The 23,085-nt window shown below is 46.3% G+C and overlaps 2 protein-coding genes across 4 annotated transcripts; both read right to left on the bottom strand.

Moving 5' to 3' along the window:
* Positions 1–3,775: 3,775 nt before the first annotated feature.
* On the bottom strand, positions 3,776–14,658 carry LOC135396719 (microtubule-associated serine/threonine-protein kinase 3-like). 3 transcript variants are annotated; one of them, XM_064627854.1, is made up of 15 exons: positions 14,482–14,658; positions 14,336–14,388; positions 14,015–14,218; positions 13,742–13,903; positions 13,569–13,660; positions 13,339–13,504; positions 13,046–13,218; positions 12,763–12,833; positions 12,384–12,500; positions 7,712–8,193; positions 7,537–7,654; positions 5,591–5,694; positions 5,005–5,194; positions 4,371–4,430; positions 3,776–3,991 (listed from the first exon to the last, which is right to left on the bottom strand). In XM_064627854.1, exons 1-12 carry the CDS (start codon positions 14,534–14,536, stop codon positions 5,672–5,674), a joined length of 1,716 nt encoding a protein of 571 aa, XP_064483924.1. In that variant the 5' UTR covers positions 14,537–14,658; the 3' UTR covers positions 3,776–3,991; positions 4,371–4,430; positions 5,005–5,194; positions 5,591–5,671. The 3 variants fall into 3 exon arrangements, with proteins under 3 accessions (XP_064483924.1, XP_064483923.1, XP_064483925.1); XM_064627853.1 differs by having other exon boundaries at positions 5,005–5,694; XM_064627855.1 differs by having other exon boundaries at positions 5,005–5,694; positions 13,569–13,642.
* Positions 14,659–20,973: 6,315 nt separating this feature from the next.
* Positions 20,974–23,085, bottom strand: LOC135398635 (membrane metallo-endopeptidase-like 1). The gene has a single exon (XM_064630020.1). It carries the CDS (start codon positions 23,083–23,085, stop codon positions 20,974–20,976), a length of 2,112 nt encoding a protein of 703 aa, XP_064486090.1.

The raw sequence follows: 23,085 nt of genomic DNA, 5'->3' as shown, positions 1-23,085 counted from the left end.
TCACAATGGGCCTCAAGGCCTCATCCGTGAGGCTCCTCACGGAATAGGTTGTACCCTCATGTATTGATGGCCTCACGACGACTGGCCTCATGAGGGCCTTCACGGTGGGCCCCATGACGGACAATGCCTCACGACTGTCCTCGTGAGGAACGTTCAGCGTGGTCTGGCCTCACTCACCCTCACCTCATCGTCGTGAGGTGAGGGTGAGGCGTCTTCATGAGGGTCCTCATGAGTGAGGACGCCCAGCTATGGGCCCTTCACAATAAGGATCCAAGTCCTATAGAGTGTCCAAAAAGGTCAAGAGAGCTTTGAGCGTGAACTCTGCCATTGAGTACGCCGGAAATGTGTCGTCGGAAGGCCGCCGGTATTTTTTTGTACGTGGTCCAATCACTTGTGCACCCCGTGCAAATTGTCCTACACTGAGATCTTCTTCTGGCGGCGCGAAGAGACAGATATTTGAGGCCTGGACTGGGTTGTTTAGCTTAGATGCTTATAGATTTTGTGGTCCCGGTGGCTCCTGTTTTGATTGCGTCGACGATGTGAGTGCTTTCGCTGTTATGTGCATCAGCCTTGCGGGAGGGGTCCCGATTAGTGACGTTGTACGTGCGGAGATTTTGATTGGAAAGTAATCAGAGTTCTTAGTGTCCAGTTCCATTTTCCAGTCAAGGGTGAGGTCAGGCGAGCAGAGTGTGAGATCGAGGGCACTTTTGTAATTTGGAGGTCGGAAATTTTTGAAAAATTGTAATTGAGGTCGGAATTAGCAGCGGCAGCTGCTAAGGGTTGGTGCAGACTCTTTCGTCGCTATATTGTTCACAAATGGCGATTACAGAATTTCACAACAGAGTTTCTACTGGGTGTATTTTATTTCATTGTCCCTCGCATGGTAACCAACATACGGTGAGACGCGGAAGTTGCTGGCTATCACGCTTTTCGGATATAATTAGACCGTTGTATTTCTCTTTGGTGACTTCTGCGGGGAGGTCAACACGAGAGCTGTGTCGAGCACGACACAGCTCGACAGTGCATACAGGAGACAGCGACACAGTGTGGAAATCATGAAGGGAACATGGTGAAGAGTCTTCGCTTGTGCAATATCACCGTGACCGCACTTTGCAACTGTGCACAGGAAATGTACGTACTCCAAGGAGCACTCGAAAAGCACAATTCGAAGTCGTCTTTCACCAGCTGTTGGCACCAGCGGCTTGGACGAGAAAATAAAAGCATCCCCGCACTGGCGGTAGCTTCAATGTCATGCTGTAGACTGGCAGGTGGTGTGTTCGAATCCTACCACCTCCTGTGTTGTCTCAGGCTTTTTCCCCGGGGGAGACTTTCTAAACTTCAGTCGGCACGGTTCTCCTCAAAGACGACCCAGGACGCTTGCTGACCCGACCCGCCCCGAATCCCACTCGCCTCCTGCTGTCGCCGTCTGTAGCTATAGCCACTGTTGCTTTGCGGCGCTAGCACGGAATAAAACCTGCTGTTTTTGCCACGAATTTGCGCGCGCAAATAATTTTTTGCATGGATTTTTCCAGCACTTCACTCTCACACATTTGTTCGAGAGACAGAGACAAGTCCGTACCGTTCCATCTCCTGTTTAAAACGGTTCATAAATTCAGTGAAAGAAAACGAGCCTATTGTCTACGTATTTTATGACTATGTAATTTTGCCGTGATCCAGGTGACCTAAATCGGACCCTGCCGAAGTTCACCCGTATCTGCAATAGGAGGACAGCAAGACCCAATCTTCGGACGTCGGTAAGCACATCGATCCTTTACACTATATACTTGCAGTCCATTCGGAGTTATCAACGTTATCAATTCGGCTCGGAACGAGAATCTACCATTGCCGCCACCAAGCGTCTAGGGGCTGCTGGCTAGGATGTTGCCTATAGGGGCTGAGATAAATACTGCCCACCATTGCAAGAGGACTTCGGGGGAACTCCTGCTTAAACATTTTGCAAGATTCACAGGTGGGCAGGGTTAGTTAGCGCCAAATAGCATTAGCGCAGTATTCGGCAGCTTAGCTGAGAGGGACTGGGAGAGGACGGAGTGGGAGTGGGAACTGGCACTGGAATGGCACGGGCTACGCACACCAATACTCACACAGGAAGCTGTGCAAGCGCAGAAGCGCATCGCGGGCGGACGTCATGTGGTGAAGTCTCGGTGGGACCAGACAGGTTACACCCCTGATCTCTATGTATAAAGGCTGGATCGCGCATGGGAGAGGGGCTCGTGGGGGAGAGGCGTGCCTTCGCGCCGCCATGTTGGTGGGCCCTAAAGTGCTGTGTGTGCCCATAGAAAACAATGGGAGGCAACAGAGATTGTGAGTATATATTGCGCTGCAAGCTTTGGTCGTTGTTTCTCATCACACAATTTTGTAAGGTGCCAGTATACTGATGTATCCTAACAGTGTTTCACAGGTGTCCTGCCGTTGGATTCTTAATTACGTTATGTTTTGCATTCCGAAACTAGACCGTCACTGCAGTGCAGCGCTGGGGATTGTACTACAGCACGTTTCCCAGCCCATATTTCAATAAGAAACGACTTGAGGTTAACAACAACCATGTATATAATATCCCGTACTGCGCTCTGGACAAAAATTGTTCCATAAAGAACGGTCCGGGAAAAGATATACTCGCATGGCAGAAAGAGGTCGTTCTGTAGAATCACAGCCGTTGTTTTAGCCGTGTATGCGTTTAGTATGATTTATATCAAGCATTTAGTAAACGACAGCGGTGCTTTGCCTCGCAAACGTGGACACACCGAAGCAGCCCAAATAATTACTTCACGCAATTAGATCACACTCGTTAGGACAGTTATCAGGTAGTGATGTAAGCTTAATCAATTAAGTTACTTAGAAAGTGGTAACACCTCCTTGAGACACAGGACTTATCTCTTTTTGAAGTACAGCCCTTCTATGTTTGTTTGCTTCTTCCTTTATTTGTTCTGATAATTTGCAGGCGCGGTTGTGCCAAACTGAATGTCCTTCTCCAGCACTCACATATGCTTTTGTTGAATACAACTGCAGCGTGAGAAAAGCTGCTTGGGGACGGGGTCCTGCTATCCAGTGCTGACTTTGTCATGCTTATTATGTGGAGCACGTTCCAAAAAATGCAGCTCCACGTATGGTCTTCAAATTGCAACAGGACTATTTGGAGCTTGAAACAGTTGTGATTTTGTCATTTTGGCCCTCGTGTACCCAGTCTGTGAAATGCAAACAAAAAAGTCTAGCACGATATGCTTTTGTAATGAAGATCACTGATGATGAGTAAAGAGAATATATACGAGTTCAAGTTTATTCAATATTTTATATAATTCATTATATTATCCAACATTTTATGTCAAGTTTATACAACATCAAGTTTATTCAAGTTCAAGATTTATTTCTTGCACATATGCGTTTCAGGATACAATGAACGTGCAGGGAGGTCGCAAAAGACTACATTTATTGTTTTGTGACCTTGCTACAATGGCAATATATATTTTAGGAATGACAATGGTCAGGTATGCTCTCTAAATTTGTAGCACTCAATTTTAGGTTGGAATGAGCAATGAATAGCAACTTCCCTCCTGCTATTTTCTCATATATGCTAAATTTTAAATTTAATGTGATCGAATATGTGATAATATAATAATATATAAGAATATAATATGTGATAAATGAATGTGGTCAACAGTAGATGTAAACAACATGAGTAGTCAGAGAAGTGCATTCTCAATAAATAATTTTCTTATAGCGTATATGTGCATGCCTATTAACTGAAACAATTATCACAGTTCCGTGACAAGTTTTAATTTCTGAGAGTGTACTGTAGAGGCTGCTTAGATCTACAACAGTTCATACAAGGTATTATATACTGTGAATGTCTTTAAAAATCCCATGTGACACATATGCCTTTACTTTCTGGAGGTGCTGTGGTAGTCAAAGTTTGTGGGCATTACGCAGGTTCTGCACCCATTTCTTGAGTATGTCGAGGCAGCTGTGAAGTAACCTGCATTGATGATGATTATTCCAATTTTTATGGTGCATCGACAACAAAGGAAATAATACATCAGAACATTGGTTTGGGTGCAACCAGTTAAAAATGAATATGTTGTTTAATAAATGCATTGGACAAATGTTAAAACATCAGTTTAAAACATGGTTTACAATCCCTGTATCTTCTAAAAATTAAAAAGATTAAAAACTATTCTAAAAATTATAATCTCTAATTATTATATTGCTGGGTGAAGGAGCCTAAAGTGTAAGGTGTGTTTCTGATGTGAACATGTAAGAAAATATGCAAAACAGAGAGGCTAACCACAGTGCGTGCACTGAGGTTGTTCCTTCCTGTAAAGTAGAAACCAGTGGATGAGGAACGTGATACTTACCTGTACACCCAGCCGTATCACACTGCACAGATTATTCACTGGGTAGCCCTCATGACGAACCTGTATTGAGAGACCACTTTTGCCTTAAAAACTGCTACAAATAGCACGACACGCTACAAATTAAAACTATCGTAACAAGCTGACGATACAGCTCAGACACAAAGGCGTTATTCAAGTCGCGCCACACCACCGTTACGTAGGATTCTTTGTCACAAATCAAACCAAGGCACAAAACAATACCAATACATGAAAAAAGGTGACAATCGTGGTCTCATTATGACGTAATACCGAACTTGTGCGCGAAGGTAACTCGAAGAAATGAATGTGGCACTTGCTTCCGCAGAGAACACCGTGTACGTACCATGTTAGCAATGCATGCAAAAAAGCGCTCGAGTGCTTGCACATATATTGATGACAACACTACCTGTTTAGTGTAACATGTTCTTTCAAGCATATTATGCACTCAAACTGTATTTGCCGCCGGGTAAAATGCAAGTGTGCTCGATTGAACGTCGGAAGAGCGATCAAGCAACCTGCATCCAGTGCTCGTTTTGGCCAAAAAAAAAAAACACTTCATAATGGTCAACTAAATATACAGAATGGACGCCTATTTATTCCTTGATGAGTGACTCACCTGTATAAATTTAGGCCCTGTAACCTTGCCAGTACGGTTGGTACGACCGTAATTGCAAGAAGTTGCCATGATCGCTGCGGAGACTGTTGTGGGTACAGTAAGATGGCGGCCGGTTTCTTCACGCTCGCGCTCCCTATCCGCGATCCAGCCTTTTACAATCGAGATCAGTGGGTTACACCGTCGCTATTCGCTGCAATGTCCATACACCAATACAAATCTTTTGATAAACAGCACCGCAAATTACTGCCATCGTTAGCAAACTCTTGTCCACGTGCAAGTTCACAATCAATTCTAGTTCAGATTTCGGTACTACTCGCACTTTCATAGTTCCACATATATTCAGCTCGATATTAGTGAGACGGAATCATTTAATTTCTTAATAGTTCATAATTACGTGTTCATTGTTTGTGTACTATTTTTGACTCATTTCTTCAAGCTCCTTTTCAATTTCAGCGGGAGTAGACTTGCTGGGGAGAAGAGCATCAGACAATGCTGTCTCCCGCAGCTTACTAAGGAGGATGCGGTTCTGCCAGAGTGGGGATATAGGAATGATGTTGAGAGTGAGATTCTTCTCTAGGTGAATGACCTGAAGGACGTTCTGGATGCTGTCACTGTAGACGTCCCGTCCGCTTTCGTCACGATGTCCCCAGGAAACAATAGCTTGTGGTTAGTGGGCGCTGTGTCCATGCGCTGAGAAAGAAAGGAACAAATTTGTCGGCGATTACAATAGGTCAGAAAATCAAAACAAACCGAGTATCAATAATTTAGGAAACACTGATAACACAAACATCGTGAGGTGGTGAATTCTGAAGAAGCAGGCGTATTCCCAGGCGGTGACATCAAAGATTAGAGACTTGGGTGCGGCTTCATTGATGTCCAATGTCATGTGGGTGGCCCGTTGCAAGCAAGTCTGTTGAGACTACGCACCGTTTGTCACGTAACAAGCAGATCCCGCAAGCTAGATTTTGCCAACTGCTGTTTGTACGTGCCAGCCACACGATACTCGGCTCTCTTGTCTCTACCTCGGCTTCTGCGAGAGTGAAATCTGAAGAGGACACAGCGTGCATACCGAAAGGACGTACACTTGCAGAATTTCTTGACTCGCTCGTCCGACGTGTTGGCGTCGATGATTCCCAGACGGTAAGGGTTGTTCCCTCCGCAGGTGTAACTACCGCCCTGCAGAACAACGGTGCCCCTGGGCACTATTCGGAGGATGAACAGCATGTCCTGCCTAGTGGTCAAAAAACGGCACACGATCGATGCCATCACAGACAGCACCATCTGATTTGTGGTGTTGTGGATCATTTCGCGCACTTTCTCCAAAGACAAGTGTGCCACTGAAGTACAGTTCACAGACACGATCACGTCCAGAGGAAGCAGCTGCGATGCGTCCGAGGGACCGTTTCGCATCACCGTCTGAAAGGTGTCCATTGAAGCGCAAATTCACCTGCATCTGCAGTGTGACAGGCTAGCGTGTACGAAGCATCAGTCTCCATGCCGGCTTGAAAGATATCGGATATCGGATAGGATATTGAAGGCTCATTTAGGCAAAAGCCTTTGGTTGGCCCCTTATTGATGTGGTCTTTGGCTAGATAGGTACACAGGTACGTCTCCCATTATATCCGTTGGGCAGGTACATAGGCAAATGCTAGCAGTACATTTGTGCGAGTGGTATTATCGTCAATCTGCTGACGTCATCCATAAAAGCCACATCACTATAAATATCAACACGTTAGCCCCCCCCCCCCCTTGCTGTCTCACAGTTTTGGTGATGTTATTGAACAGTCACTTTCTCAATCACTCTCTGTAAATCACCGACAAGTGATTAGCTCAAGCTGACGATAGCTGACGATTAGCTCAACGGAGATGCTGTCTTCTCCCGTTATGACGAGCAGAGTGAAACCATAACCCCAGTACCTGAATAATTTCTTCTGCCGGTATATGATATCAACCTTTTAGGCCAGTGACCGTCGGCTGACCCTGTCGTCCATACCTGAGAAGCATTTTACTTCCTTTCAAATGACACTGAGTGTCCCAGGTTGGTAGCAGAAGCTGTCCATGCAAAACAGTACGCGTATTGTGAACGCGCATTTCATTAGTCTGTCTCCAACGTGGAAGCCCTGCAGGCGGCATGAGCTAGTTTGGAGAGGAATCACGCCAGCTCTGCCCCGGTAGCAATACCGTGTACCGTGAGAAAGGTTCCGTAACAGAGCATAGTCGAAAGTACAGTGCGCAGATATGCCCAATAATCGATGGAGGTAAACGAATCGAGCTCTGGATCTACTGTTCATTGGTGACGCAGACCCTCAGCGACGTGCCGTAAAGGACATTGGAAAGGGAACAGTGGAGAAAGGGCAGCTTTATAATAAGGTGTCCAACACCCTTGGAGTCTCAAAGAGATCATGAGTCCTCATTGCTAATGCCCGAAACCAAATAGTCTTGCGCAGTGACTTCTTTTTGGGGCCCCACGCACTCGGGTGAGCTCTACAGACCCTACAGTGATTATGCATCAGTTTACATCTGGCGACCTACCACTAGTCTTGGCAGAGTAACCTGGCTTGGGAAAATTGTAGTCGACTTCGGAGGACCCTTCACTGCTCGTCTCGATGAATGTGTTAGAGGCACTGACTTGCGTCCCGTACACCTTCACCTGAAACCAAGACCACGCTATGAGGGAACAAAGTCACAAAATATGATCGTACTGTACCATGGTCATGAGTTTCTTGAAAGACGGAGAAACAAAGCATAGCAGTGGCTTCTGACTGTCGCCGCTGATGTCGGTCATTTCCTCGATCTGCTGATGCTCACGTTTGTCGTCAGAGTCGGGATTTATTGTTAGGTCGCGATCAGCGTCTTCCTTCATCAGTTCCTGGATGGAGGGAATGTCACACAAATCATTCCTCCTGTACAACTGATTCCAGTCGAAGCCGTCAAAGAACTGATGTGTCTTGAGGTCGCTGTAGCTCTTGGATCCCAGGCGCTGGACCGGATTCTTCTTAAGCATCCTGTATGCCATATCCTTGGCAGGTGTGGTAGCAGAGTGCGGATGTTCGTCGCGTCGGGGCCACTTGAGCGGAGAAGAGACGATATTGTTACGGAGGGTTTGCTTAGTCTTCCCTCGGAATGGGACGCGGCCGGTCATCAATTTATACATGACAATCCCAGAAGACCACCAGTCTACAGCACGCCCTGAAAGGACGTACACATAATTTTGTAGTGTAACTGTAACAAAAAGAAGGGTACTCTAGTGTGGGAACTGGTTTAGTGAACGTACGTAAATGAGCGCGTACGCGCAGGGGTGCATTACAGGTGCCTTCATCCGACGCCCCTCTCAGTCCGTCGTCACATAACCCTTGATTACACCAATGTGTTCTATAAGAACCTCCAATCTATAGTTCGTGGCAGAGGCTTGGCTAAAGGCGTTCGCAGTCATTTCGATAGGTTGGCAGTATTGTAAGTCTATGTGGGAACACGATAATAAATAAATTAATGAAATAAACAAACATGATTTTGAAGTCAAGTCTCGTAAATGATGGCGGAGCCGTTTGTTGTCTTCATGTAAGCATGGACATTGTGTAAATTGTGTAAACATGGACATTGTCGGTCCAAAATCTGCCAGCGGTTGCCGCAACCGCAGAGTTTTCTGAGGCCATTCCGCTGGCCAAAAATGCACTCTGCCTCAACCCAAGAGCGACATAACCCCACTCAGAGGCAGATCTAGAAAGGTGGGGGGTGGGGGGGGGGGTCAGGATGTCCTGACCCTTATTTTAGTTTCTATCTACACAGTGTTTAATTGACCTAGACCGTGAATCTACCATGCTGGCCAAGGCTAGATCCCCCTCTCAGAACAATCCGGGACCCGCCCCTGACGCCGCTCCTAACTCCACCCCTGATACAAGAGGGTGTTTCTTAGCGTATCCAGGCAACCTTGTGCAAGATCAGCGTCCCAAAATGCTATTATCACTACGTGGAGGGGGAAGGCAAGCGATGTCCCAAATTGTGTCTCGTCATCTATATTGCCTGCGTGTAGGCCGCCAGTTATTACCCCATTGCGCATAGATATACCAGGATATTCGCATAGTACCAACGTGGAAAGTGGGGTAGTCGGTATACTGACATGGTGGTATAACAGCAGCAAGACAATACAAGGACAACAAGAACAACACACAGGACGACTGCTGGCTCTCGACTGAAAGATTTATTACGACACAGAAGCTTCTGTGTCGTCCTGTGTGCTATTCTTCCTGTCCTTGTTTTGTCTTGCTGCTGTTATGCCACCATATCCTTGCATGATTGTCATTTGTCATCGCGCGGTGAGAACTTCAAACTGAGATTTAGTAGATTACACATCGCAGGTAAAGTGTTCACATATGACGCAAGCGATGAAAGTGTGAAAGAAGTGAACCCATACCGCCAAAAGAATGTAGAAACAACTAAGTCAACGCCTTTTCGTCTCATTAATCTCAACGCGCGAAGTGTTGTCAATAAAATAACAGAATTCACGTGGGAAACGTGGTTGAAGGATGATGTTTTGGACTGGGAGATTGTCCCCCAATCTTTTACAATAGTTCGTAAGGACAGGGAATCACGGGGAGGTGGAGTAGCTATTATCCTTAGAAGTGGCCTTGACTTCCAGGCATAGGTGGAGCTGAGTCCGTGTGGATCCACTTTCTCTCTGCTAAATCATTGATCGTAAGTGGGTTCTATCGTCCCCCAAATTCTGACATTACTCCTGTAGAGCAGTTAATACGCTACATGCATTCACTTCCAAAGAACAAACCAATAATTCTTGCAGGCAACTTTAATCTTCCGCATGTGGATTGGTCCAGTATGATTCCAACGTATTTCCGCTGCAAAATGTCTGACGAATTAGTAAATGATACATTTAGCCTGACTCAGATAGTAGAGGAGCCAACAAGAATTGCGGACGACTGCTCGTCAATTCTTGACCTAATATTAGTGTCAAGCTGATTGATAGATCGGGGCTACCATTGTTCAGTTCACGAAGGTCTCTCTGATCACAAGATGGTCGCCCTAGACACTACTATTAGCTATGTTCATCGCCCTCAGACCTTGGCGGTATTTTTCTAACCCCCCTTGATGAGACCTAGATGAGATTACCTCGAAAGTAAGTATGACGAATTCGTTAACTTTGCTGAGAACAGTATGACAAGTGCTAACGATCTTTGGGAAAGTTTTGTTAATATTGTAAGAAACTCCCAGTTCATCCCGAAAAGAGTAAAAAAGACAAATAAGTCCCATCCATGGGTTACGAGGGAGCTTATACATTTAAAACGCAAGACCAAGAAGAGACGGTCAAAAAGGAGGCTGTCAAAGGAAGAATCTGCCATTTCCGAACTTGAGTCAACGTTCAAAGCCAAGCTAAAAACCGCTAAGTTCAACTATTATAATATCACGATGTGTAACTTTTTGAGTGATAACCCACGAAAGTTTTGGAGACACCTGTCACCTAAACCAGCCGGAATCGATAAGATAATGGTGGGTGACGTTCTGATATCAAACAAACAAGAAGTAGCTCAGCGCGTCAACGACTGCTTTACATCCGTTTTCACGTCTGATAACGGCAGCAGGCCCTTATTTACATACTCCTGTCCAGTATCAGTACCAGATGTACCTGTCACCGTAACAGGTGTCTTGAACCTACTGCTATGTCTGGATCCGAAAAAGAGTATGGACGTTGATGAAATGCCTAACGTGTACTTAAGAAGGTATGCCGAATGGGTAAGCAAGTTTCTGGTTATAATTTTTTATAGATCTTTATCTAGTGGAGTGGTTCCACATCAGTGGAAAATTGCAAAAGTGATACCCGTGTATAAGTCGGGAAGCAAAGTTGATCCTTCGAACTATCGACCGGTATCGTTACTGTGTACGTGTAGCAAGATCTTGGAACATGTAATACACGGTCATATCACTTCACACCTTGAGAACACAAACTTTTTCTATCGTTGCCAGCACGGTTTTCGGAAAGGACTTTCGACGGTAACACAGTTAGTTCACATAGTGCATAATCTAGCAGCCACCATAAACAACAACGGACAATCCGATATTATATTCCTAGATTTTCCTAAGGCTTTTGACCGGGTCTCCCATACGAAATTGCTAATTAAACTGGAGTCCATATTGAAAAATGATAAACTATTAAACTGGCTAAGGAACTACTTTCGTTTGAGGGAACAGTTTGTCTCTGTCGATAACTGTGTCCGACGTAATTCCAGTAACGTCCGGGGCCCCACAAGGGTCAGTATTGGGTCCATTATCGTTTTTATTATTTATGAACGACTTTGGATGTAACCTCTCTTGCAAAGTGTCAATGTTTGCAGATTATTGTGCGATTTACTGTAATGCTAGAGGTAGGGATGACCAGGTCTTGCTCAATGACTGTTAGTGAGTGGTGAGTGGTGCGAATCGTGGCAGATGAATTTGAACATCAAGAAGTGTGCAGTTTTGACGGTAACACGAAAAAAACAACCTTTGGTGTTTAATTACAGCGTTAATAATATGTTCATTAGCAGGGTATTGCAGTACAAATACCTAGGTGTTATATTGTCACACAACTTGAAGTGGAATCACTACATCGACAACATTTGCCAGAAGGCGTCCAAGAAACTTTGGTTCCTCAGACGTAATTTAAAACATGCACCATCCACAACTAAATTAACCGCTTACAAAACGTACCTACGCTCAGTTTTAGAGTATGCTGATATCGTTTGGGACCCACATACACGAGAAGCAATTATCAAGCTAGAGAACATTCAGAAAAAAGCAGTTAGATTTGCTTTTAATGACTACGGGCGGAGCATTCTAATGTCTATTTTACGTAGCCAATGTGGTTTACCTCTCTTGGCAGCCAGACGACGAAGTTTTATCAGCTAGTTAAGGGCAAACTTAAAATTGCTACTACCGATTACCACACACCTTTATCTGACTACCGCACCAGAAAAGAGCACAATTTACAATTCAGACATTTTCTGCCACGTAACGACTGTTACAAATTTAGTGATGTCCCCCGAACCGTTATCGAATGGAACCGCTTGTCCGCAGATGCTGTCAATGCTAAGAATATTGAATGCTTTGTTAAACTGGTGGACGGGTTGTGACATCAATGCGTTATTCATTGTCTTCGTTTGTATGAGTACACACCTATACTGTAGCCCTCCCCTGCCTTGGCCTAAAATTTAAAAATTTGGATGAGAGCATTCTGTGTCTGTAATCACACTCATCTCAGCTGTCTACCGTCACGGATATTCGTATAGGATACTCATCTAAGAAAAATTAGTTGAACCACTAAAGGTGTTTGGGGGGCATAAAGGGGCCCTACTATGCGCATGTTGCGGATTTGACGTAGAGAGAATGCTTACCGTAAGGTCTTCGCTTGAGTATTTCCGGAGCCATGTAAGGGATCGTTCCTGCAGACTCACCGTCGTTGAACTCGAACGAGGTTCGTCTGAAGTAGCCCCGCAACGGCCTCTTTGAAACTGCCACAAGGTGCACATGACGGCAATGATGAATATCGCATTTGCCCATAAGACAATAAAATGAACTTTGCTGTTCGAATTATACTGTTTCCGTTTGGGTTGCTCAATACGTCGAGAATAGTCCTTTCTGTTGACTGACAGAAAAAGGCGCCTTCATTTTACGAAGGTAGGACCAAATAGCAATTTAGGGATCCTGAGCCTGTTATTTGACAAAGTTTCAGCATTTTTTACTTGCCAAGAAAGATGCCATAGAATGCCTTACAGTGAGCGTTGCATATCTTCGTGGTGTCGAAGTCGATAACTTTCACACGGCCTCCAGGTATGATGAGCATGCTAGAACAGACATCAACGTTGCAGCAAACACAATGGCACATTGGGAATTCTTCGCAAAAGGGCGCTCATTTCTAGGCTAATTGATGGCAGGAAACAAGGTAGCAAAGCAATGTAGCAATGTAGGCAGCGTTTTACGTGCATAGATTTACACTTCCAATTTCATTGTGAGCAGAGTTCTCCAAATCATGTAAGATAATATAAGGCCGTCTCACTTGGAAACCTTGATATCTCGATGTAGAAATCCTCGCAGGTGCAAATGCTCCAGGGCCAAGATGAGCTGGGCCATTATGATCTGGACGGCGTCGATTTCTAAGAAACGTTCCTTAGTTACCACGCGCATAAGGTCCACGCCAGGAATGTGCTCCATGATGGTAACATAGGCCTCCTACCGGTTATAGGAAAGGTTTTAAACAGATGCGTAGTTCAATAATGGTGATGGTTTCTAAGCGCAGACCTCACTTAAGTGTCGCATGGTCACGATTTCGGAATCAATAATTCTACATACCTCCACGCAAAAGCAGCAGTAGTACTTGACCAGAAACGGGTTCCTGATAACTGACGCCACCACCTTGTCCATGGCCGCCTGCTTGTACTTGCTAAACCGGTCCGTAGCCACCAGTTTCACGGTATACGTGAAATCACCAGGCTTGAACCTCGCCAAGTACACCGCACTGCAAGAAGGCATAGCGTACATAGCGTAACGTAGCGAACCAAGTGCTCGCACCCAAAACTGACCCAAAGCCGCCAGCTCCCAACAACTTCAGGCTCTCAAACTCTCCAATCTTCGGTATAAACGCCGATAACGGAGGCTGTTCGGGAAATGATATCTGCAACATGTAGACTTTTTAGGTGACATTTAATAACAACTTAGTTGAAGACTAGGTAATTCCGTCATGTCCGGGCCTCACCCTTTCCAATTTGTTCACTATAGCATCACCGATTCCTATCCAGTCTGTAACAGATACTTCAGCGATCTTCTCCAGGGACGTGGCCACTTCGCCGATGATAATAGTCAACTTGCGGATAGTGTGGCCCAGTGCTTTCGCATTATCCGGGTTCTTTTTTGTGCACTGCACGTACCACACTTAAGTACGCCCAGATGAAGCCAATGACGTCAAGCCGCTAGTGCTTCTGAACTGGTGCTCGATACGAGTTCCTTACTGTAATAGTGGTTTGCTCACCATTATGTGCAGGGCATGAAGGTTCTCGATCATGTCGCGTACATGCTGGTAATGGATGACCTGCTTGTTGAGCTTGCGCAGGCACTCCTGGGCGTGTAGCACTACTTCCTCCTGGCAGAAGTGAGCCAGGGGGTCGCGCTGCAAGGAGGTGTTGCTCTCGCGCTTTATGAAGAACTCTAGTAGCACTGTAGCAGTCTTGGGAATCTGCTTGGCATGCATTCATTTTGGCGAAACATTTCGCACATGTTAGCACATCTGAATTCACCGGGTGCCGGATAGTTTCAAGGGTCTCTAGGTTAACCGACGTACAGAGCTACATACCTTTGGGAACATGCTGACCAACATCTTGGCCGATGCCTTTCGTCTCTCCACCACTGAAATTGGAAAAGATTCGCCAGAAATATCAACAAATTACGAATAATCATTTGTTCGCAACGCAACCTAAGGAAGGCATAAATCATACTCACGTGCTTTGTCTCTTTCTATCTGCCTGCCTTCATTCTTCGGTCCAGCACTGGACATTCTGGCCGTGGACAACTGAATTGTCCGAGTTGCACTGCACGGGAACGCGCACTAGTTCATTCTTTAGAAATGTACCGGCACGCAAGCAAGAATTGCTGCACGCGGTAAGAGGCGCAAGCACTCGTGAGCTGTGTGACGTCTACTTTGAATCTCCCCGTGCCAAAAAGTACTTCGGGCTGTTGATAGTCTTGAAGGAAATTTTGACCTAGGAGACGATACCACATGCAAATTACTTATTCTATGTAGTTCTAATAAGACATACCGATTCAACATAATGCAATGACAGATAACGGCAACTTAAAACAAGCCAGCAAGGAGATGATGTGCAGCGTCACTGCACTGTTGCAGAAACCTGGACTTCATTTTACCCCATCCACTTGTTCCGTGTCACGTCGTTGTACAGAGGTCGTTAAAGTCTCACCGAGGCTTTTGCTCGAATGGATTACTCGACGGGGCTGCTGTAGGAAACCGTATTCTTTCTCAATTAGGGGACTAATTAACATAGATATTTTAATCGACCTTTTAATTATTGACTTTAGGGAGCACACTACAAGAGTGATATTAAAGCATGATCTCCACATGATCCGCTCGAACTACCGATGAAGCGCAGAAGTAATCGCAGCGCGCGCTTCAGACCTATCTATTTCACCTCTGCTGTCTGCTGCTGCAAACCGCAAGTGAGCAGCAAAAGAGCGACAGTGATGTCGATATCTCCGCCCTTACTTAACGTCACAGAAAGACGTCATACGCGATTCAGGTAAACCCTTATCGCGGTATGCTTCACTATAGCTTCACTATATTTGTTTTGTTTTCGTCTTTGCTTTCTTTCCGAGCTGTCGAATGAGGCTCGAGAAAAATCTCTGAGTAAATGTAGCTGAATAAACCTTTCGGAGCCAGAGGTGCAAACCTTCTCGGGTCAGCGGCTCCTGCAGCACGTGCGGCAGTGCACGTGCAGCTGCGGCGGCTATCATGGTGGCGAGCAGTGTGTCTGTCTGTGGAACAGCGACGAATAATTGAGTTCCTAGTGAAGGAAAACGTCAAACCAGCTGAGATTTTGCAAAGATTACAGGCACAGTATAGGTAATAAAACGATATCAAGGGGAAGAGTGTACGAAAGGAGCAGACAGTTTGGCGAAGGACGGGATATGCATGGTGACGAATGAAACACATGGACAGGTTCGTCCGACTGCAGTCACGCCCGGTGAACATCTTACACGTTGAGCCAGCCATCCTCGTGAACCGGTGAGTAACAGTTCGGGACGTTGCAGCACAGCGTGATATTTGTCTGCAGTGTGGAGACGATCACTTACGAGCACTTACTGTTCCGCAAAGTCTGGGCCGGATGGGTTTCACGACACCTTGTAGCAGGAACGGAGCGCGCATGGCAGTCTCTGAGCAATTGCTGAACCTGTTTCAATCGCGGGGGGGGGACAAGTTTTTAACATTAATCATTAAATGGAATCAAATCTGAAACAAAAAGAAGCAGCATGGAATGGTGACACAAGGCTTCTCCGCCGCCAAAAAAAGCAAGATGCGTAGGCGCTGACTCCGTTGGGGGCGGGACTGAACCTTTCCCCAAGGGGGGGGGGGCAGGCCCCCTCCGGAAAGCCTACCCAGCTGACACTGAAGATGAACGTTTCGACGGGTGTTAATAATCGCGTACTTCATGCGAGTGAACATGGACATTCTGTAAAAATTTGCCTCACCACGTCACAATACGTAATTCCCGACACCGAGTCCGACCTCTGTGTATGAAAGGGGGAGGCGTTATGCCGCGGCCCCCTCAAGGCAGATTGAAAACGCCTATGACGAGGTGCAGCCGTCTGTTGGGAAGTTCATGAGAACTGTCTTCTGGGACATCCGGGGTGTGACCCATGTGGACTGCTCGCAGCTATGGGTCACGCTTAGTGCCCAGTACTACTCGACGTTGCTAAATGGTGCCCTGCGAAGTATCATTTGCAAGAGAAGGCCTGTGTTGCTGTCGGGAAGAGTCATTCTCCTTCATGACAATGCCCGGCCTATCACGGCAAATTTGACGTTAGCAACCCTGGCGAAAATGCGCTCGCTTGTTTTGCCCCACCATGCCCCTTACTGCCGAGATTTAGCCCCAAGCGGTTACCGTTTCTTTGGAGAGCAACTCTCGTACAACATATGCATCACGCAGGTTTGGTAGAACACTTTATTAGCTGCAGATGGTAACAAATCAAACGAATTATGCCCTGAGGGAGCACTTCATGCAGTGCCGATGATCGAACACTCACTCAAAACAGCTGGCAATCGCAAGCGTGTTCAGATTTTCAGAAACAAACCATATAGAACACACAAACAAACCTTCAGAACTGTGCATTCAAGTCGTCGCTCACCGCCCTGCTAACCCTGAACGCCCGAAACACGGTCGAACAAAAACAATGCCAACCAACCTCCTGATTGCCTCGCGAGACCTACTGCCAGCAGCACCAGCTCGTGTGACTGAGTCGTTAACGTGCTGGCCATGTGACATCGAAACTGGGAGGTGCCCGGGTTCTAATCTTGAGGATTTTCCTGGGTTTTCTTCAGACGTTATCAGCCATATGTAGGCACAGTTCCCTTAGAAGTCGGCCCAGGACGCGCATTCCCCGAGAGCGCTAGCCGTGACGTTGCCCACCTATATAAGGCCGAGAATGGCAAGCTCTTTCATTTGCACCACCGCCACCACCGCAGCGCAGCAACCAAAATTCGGATACGGGGAGCAGCAGGGAATTTCCGCTGCTCGGCAGCGCTGGTGCTCTCGCCCAGCGCTATGGGACCGCTCGTGTCGCTGCAGCTCTGCTGATGCTGCTGAAATCGAGGCTATGGGACCCCGGCCTAATAGTTTGTCTTTTATGCATAGAAATATAAATTGTTAAACATCTTGTTTTTGCAGAGCTCCTTACCGATTTTTCAATAAAGAAGTCACGCGAGGTTCCAATTTACGATAGCAGATTAATTTAGTTTTGAATATCTTGCGAGATACTTGATGCTAGATGTTGGAAGATGTAACCTGAAAAATCCAAGGTAGAGTACTATCTTTGGAAACTCATGGGTGGTAATAAGCGAGTCATGTACTGTACACTGAACTGTGTTTCATGTACGTATCGCACGGAACGGTAGCACCGATGTCAGGCATCACTATGGACTTGGCCATAATTTGTCCTGATGAAGCACAATGAAAAGTACTCTGACCGCAGGCAGAAGCCCCCCCCCCCCCCCCACCACCACCACCACCACCACCACCACCACCACTGCCAATCCTGCACTGTGCTCAAGCTAAAGCTTCCTTGAGAGCCTGTCGAGGAATATCCGGACTTCGAGGTGTTCATATCGTTATGGTGATCGTGGTACAGATGTGGCATGTCTGAAAGTACGCTGCCTCAAAACAGTAAGCGTTTCTGCAATGTCGCTCCCTTAACAGAACTGACTCTGCAATGTCTTTTCAGAAGGGGCCGCGCCTAGTTCTTTTTTGAGTATGTTGTTTCACACTCTAGTAAAAAAAAGGAAGAAAAAAACAGCATGGATCTACTGTGGAACCAGCCTGTTAAAGCCATCCCAGGCTAGAGCTGGGCTGGCCAAGGCTGTTTCCATGCTGGGTCTATTGTAGTTTGAATTTCTATTCTGACACCATCCAACTTACATTCGTAAACTAGGATGGTTCCTTCCTGGAGCCGAGCTGGAAATGGGATGTTCCAACGAGAACGCTCGATTGTGCGAGATTCCTGGCTGTGAAGGTAATCTGGGTTTATGTAAAGCAAAACAAAGCAAAGCCGAAATTAGTTGCACAGAATTTATGCTCAAATATAATAAAATAAATAAAATAGATTTAGCTGCCATGAAAGAATACACGGCACTAAGCACAGGTTTTGCAACAAACGGAGTAGGTATAGGGTTTATTGCGAGTGGAATGCAATATCGGCCCTGGAGAGCGCACCTCGACTCGAGACGCCGCAGGTCTCCTCTCCCTGTCGCGCGAGCGGATTGCGTTCACCTTGTAGGTGGTGTTCTGTGCCTAGTGCGAAAAAAAATTGTGGCGCAATCTTGCGGTTTATCCGCATGCGCTCCTCTCCTGATCTGGCGCATACCGCATCGGATCCGCAGATCATAACAAGCGTCCATATTTTATCCGAACCCGCAAGTTCCCTGCGGATATCCGCTTCCACCTGCGGATGGTGCAGGGCTTTAATCGAAGACGCAGCCTGGTAAATTAGATGTTTCCTTCTGTCTTTCAACTCCTCCGACCGTATAAGAATGTGAACGTCTTTGCATAAGTGTAGTTAGGTGCTTAGTTATACATTTTGTTCCTGAACCCGTGCACGAGCTTACGACAAAGGGTAAGCGGCGTGTGTAGGACGGTTGATCCTCAAGTCCCAAATATGAACCAAGAGGGGTAGTGGTGTAGTTACCCGACATTTATCTATAGCTATCTGAACTGCCTTCAAGATGCGTCATCGTCTCGCTTGCACGGGACGGACTTGTCCGACAATCAAATGAGAAAGAGAGGCTGATAAGCGACCTTCGTGATTTCGCACATGCATGTATGTATCAGACTTTGCATTAAATTGTGTGATATCATTATTTTCTCACAGTGTTGTTACTGTTGATGCATGTGCACTGAATATTTGTAGCATATCTGTTAATATACCTGTTATGGAGTGTTAGTGTGGATCAGAAATTAATGAAGCAGACAGGTGTTTTCGTTCTTTTAACAACCTCCTTTATACATCTTCTTCCTTCAACAGCAGCTTCTTGCTTCTTTGCGGCAACTGTCTCACATTCTTACAATAATTCTTTCAATTTATTCCTCTCTGTCCCTTCTTAATTTTCTAGCATATTTCAACTTTTTGTGCTTCCCCATGCAGCAATTTATCGTGAATTATTTGCTTCAACGTGATCTGATGTCTTCGGTCTTGGAACATAGGTTCCGACAGAAGGCAACATTAGTTCCCGTGGAAGCCACCCCGAAACATCGCGACACGAAATTCCAGCTGGAAATAGGTCGCATACACAATAAATAATTTTACACCTTTATTCGCACAAAACACGCGTATTCATAAAAACGTCCCGTTCTATCCCGCAAACTGTAGCAAATGGTGCAAAAAGAGCATTACCAAGGGTGTAATATCGACATACACCACGTTTTATCCCATGTCGATCATTAAGCGTGTAAAGTGAGGTGTTGCAAGATGTGTTTACGACATATACACCTTTTTTACACCCCTTTTGACCCTTTTGACCTAGGAATATGGTGTTGAAAATGGTGTTTTAATTCGTGAAAGAAAAGTTATACTGGTTTCACAATTCCACTCAGCAGTTAATCACATTAAAATCGATAACTTTAGTTAAAAACATGTAGTATTTGGCAGGGAAGGATGCCAGCAATTTAGATAATATCCGTGACTCGTTGCTGGCGTACGTTTTAATTGCAGGGACGAATTCTCGTCATAGACGTTTTCCGCGCTACTACACTTAACGAACATGCCCCCAACCAATTGTATAACAGTATATGATCCATTCGGCACACCAATATAGGCTACCGAGGGTGCCCAGGTCTCTTCAAGCTTCGGCACTCACGCCTACAGTACCTAACGAGGCGTGCCTGTGACACATTGCACTCCGGGTTAGGTTGTGAGATGGCACCACGGCAAGAAGTCTGCCATGTTCAGGGTGGTGCTTGCCATAGAAGCAAGAACGTCGAACTGTATGCATCGGCATGCTGCCACGGGAGCTTGTATTAAACCAGCCATTTTTTAACCCCTTTTTAAACGCCCATTATAAGAGTGTTTTATGAGGAATACACCTAATTAAAGTGTGTTTTAGACAACACCCTTGATTCGGGTGTAAAAGCAACACCAAGAAGGTGTGCGCCATGGGACAAGCCATTTACACCAAGAAAGTGTAAAGAAGTTTACAGTGTAGCCAGCCAGCCTTCCAGACTGCGCCCATTGTGGAACTGGTTCCTGAACATGCTTTTTCGGGCTGGAGCCATCGTGTTTCCACCCAGGGTCGAGCCTGTTTCTAAGCTGGATGCGCTCTTGTCAGATGTTAGGGCATTGACGAAACAGGTGGTAAGAGTTGCGATGCCAAACCCCAATCACAATCATTGAAATAAAGTATCTCTGTTGCTGACGGGGAAAGACTCTTCGAAATGCTATGGACAAGTGCATCAGCTTGGATCTCAACTCTACTGAGGGATATGTACCGTTGTACATATCCCTCTGTTGTACAAAGTTGTGGTACACAGTTGTACAAACTGGGTCGGGATAATAAGGCAACCCGTACACTGTCAGCTCTCGTACACTATTCGAAACAACGCAACAGTACAAATTATCTGTTTACTACTCGTATTTTAACCATAAATATCGTAATATCCAGTATGGTTCTCAGCCCATTTGCCGCATACGGAAACAAATTTATGAAGAAAGGCACTACAAACACTTATGAAGCGGATTCATGAACGTTCCTTTGGTACAGTTAAAAGCTTTCGCGAAGCCATCGAAATGCCGGAGTGGTCCATTCACCTTATACCAAGCGGGGCTCTCGTGAGATTGCCTCATAGACTTGTCTAAGTACATCGGATTATTGTATTCGCAGTATCCCAGGGCGTAGTAAATGAAGAACAACTTCTCTGCGCTGAATAGTGGCGCCTCGTGAATCCAGAAACTTCCATTCAGGGACAACTGCATGAAGGCCCCGAAAGCGGGCCGAATTGCCAGGTAATCGAATAGGTCCATCAGGGATGTAGCTTCCGCATTTAGGGTCAGTTGAGAAAAGGGCGACGTCAGGAACGCGTAGTCCAGTCGCAGACAGCCTCTTGCGTTCTCTAGAGTGGAGACAGGGTCTGAGTCAGCCGTTTTGTGGTAGAAGTTGTACGCCCACGTGTAAACAAACTGGTAGAGGGTTCGGTAGATGCGAGTAGCCACGCGAGGCACGTGCAAGCGTCGGACGGATTCGTCATTTGGCAGCCTGAAGTCAAAAACAGGAAGAGGTATTTCCATCTGTCGGAATGGTGGTTCCAGAGACGGGAAAGCTCGCAGGAACCCTCCCTTCCAGCCAGTGATAGGGTGCCGACCAGTTCTCGTTCCGTGTTTCTTTCTGACAGCTTCTTGAAGCCAGGAGAAATAAAAATCATTGAGGGGACGAACAGGACTGCCAGTGTACATCTTATCGACGTATCTCTTGCGAAACTCCTTGCTGAAGAGCGCCTGCGGCACCACAGGTTCCCAACTTATCTTCGCCAGTCTTTCGAGCAAGCCGTTCTTGAAAGTACCAGAAAAGGTAATCTCGCTCGAAAGAAATTCGTTGAATGCGTTCTTCAGGTCGTTCAGTAGGAGTCCCTGAAGGGTATCGTAGCCGACTAAAAGCACGCTCTCGTCGTAAGCGAGCAACATTGGCACGTACGGTTCAAACCTATCCAGGAACCGAACGCAGTAGTGAACGTCTGGCTGGTAGGGAGCAAACGGCGGGTGTGCGGCGTACGCCAACGATGCTAGCTCCCGACGCAGCGTGTTGTTATGTATTAAAGGTGACAGAGCCATCACGACACGAAATACGATGTAGTTTAAAATGTCGGACTTCCTCGGCAGCGTCGGAGTATCGTTGAAACTTAGTAGGTAATCTAGGCTAGCTACTCTCACCTCTCCGTTGGACTTGAGCATGACTTGTTCATCAAACGCTCGTTCCAAGATCGTTTTCCAAACGACTAGTTTATTGGCGGGAAGATCCGTCGCCATCTGTCTTTTGCACCGCTTCAAAACGCATTCGTTCAAATGACTAGCGAGGACCTTCCTCCTCGCAAGTTCGACTTCGAACAAAGCGACGTCTGTGTCAGCGAACTTATTCATCCAATTCATCACCGAAGTAAATGCGGTCGTGAGAAATTCGTACGACCTGAGTGGCCCTTGAAAGTTGCCGATGAGGAGGTCGGGCTCGCCGATGACAGGCACGGAATTTGATGTACCCTCGAGTACGGAAAAGTGGAAGAGACTGTCCAGGCCCAGGTAACGATACAACGCACCGATTCTGGCCGATACGTCCTCTTGCGATATCTTTGACAGGTGCGTGCGGAGGTACGGCCAGTTCTGCACACGCATCAGGTACAGAAGGTTGTCTCTCATAGCTGGGAACAGAGACTTAGGCGGGTGAATACAGGTATCGAACACTAGCTTGGCCGCTGGCATTGCTGAGTGTGAATTGTGGAGGATGTTCCCAACCAGATCGCTGTATTGGAACAAGAGAACGTCATCGACAGAAGTCTTTGCTTCTTCAGAATATGCACTGTGGCGATTTCTCCAGTTAGAACAGACATACAGGTAGAAGTCGTCGCACGGGTCGAAAGAGCTGTTCAATGTGTTTAGAAGAGATCGGGCTTCGCGACTGCAAGCCTGCGTTCTGCAGCCTTGACCTGATGCTGACATCGGAGAGGATGCGATCACATCGCTATCTTGTACTTCATCCGGGATTTCTTGTCCAACGCTGAACGGGAAGACGTCGAGCCGACTCGGAAGGAACGGGATAGCAATGAGGGCGAACGCTCCCAT

Source organism: Ornithodoros turicata, chromosome 6 (assembly GCF_037126465.1).
Source record: "Ornithodoros turicata isolate Travis chromosome 6, ASM3712646v1, whole genome shotgun sequence".
NCBI classification, from domain to species: domain Eukaryota; kingdom Metazoa; phylum Arthropoda; class Arachnida; order Ixodida; family Argasidae; genus Ornithodoros; species Ornithodoros turicata.
The sequence above is the reverse complement of the archived record's forward strand: the minus strand, read 5'-3'. Positions and strand labels throughout refer to the sequence as shown.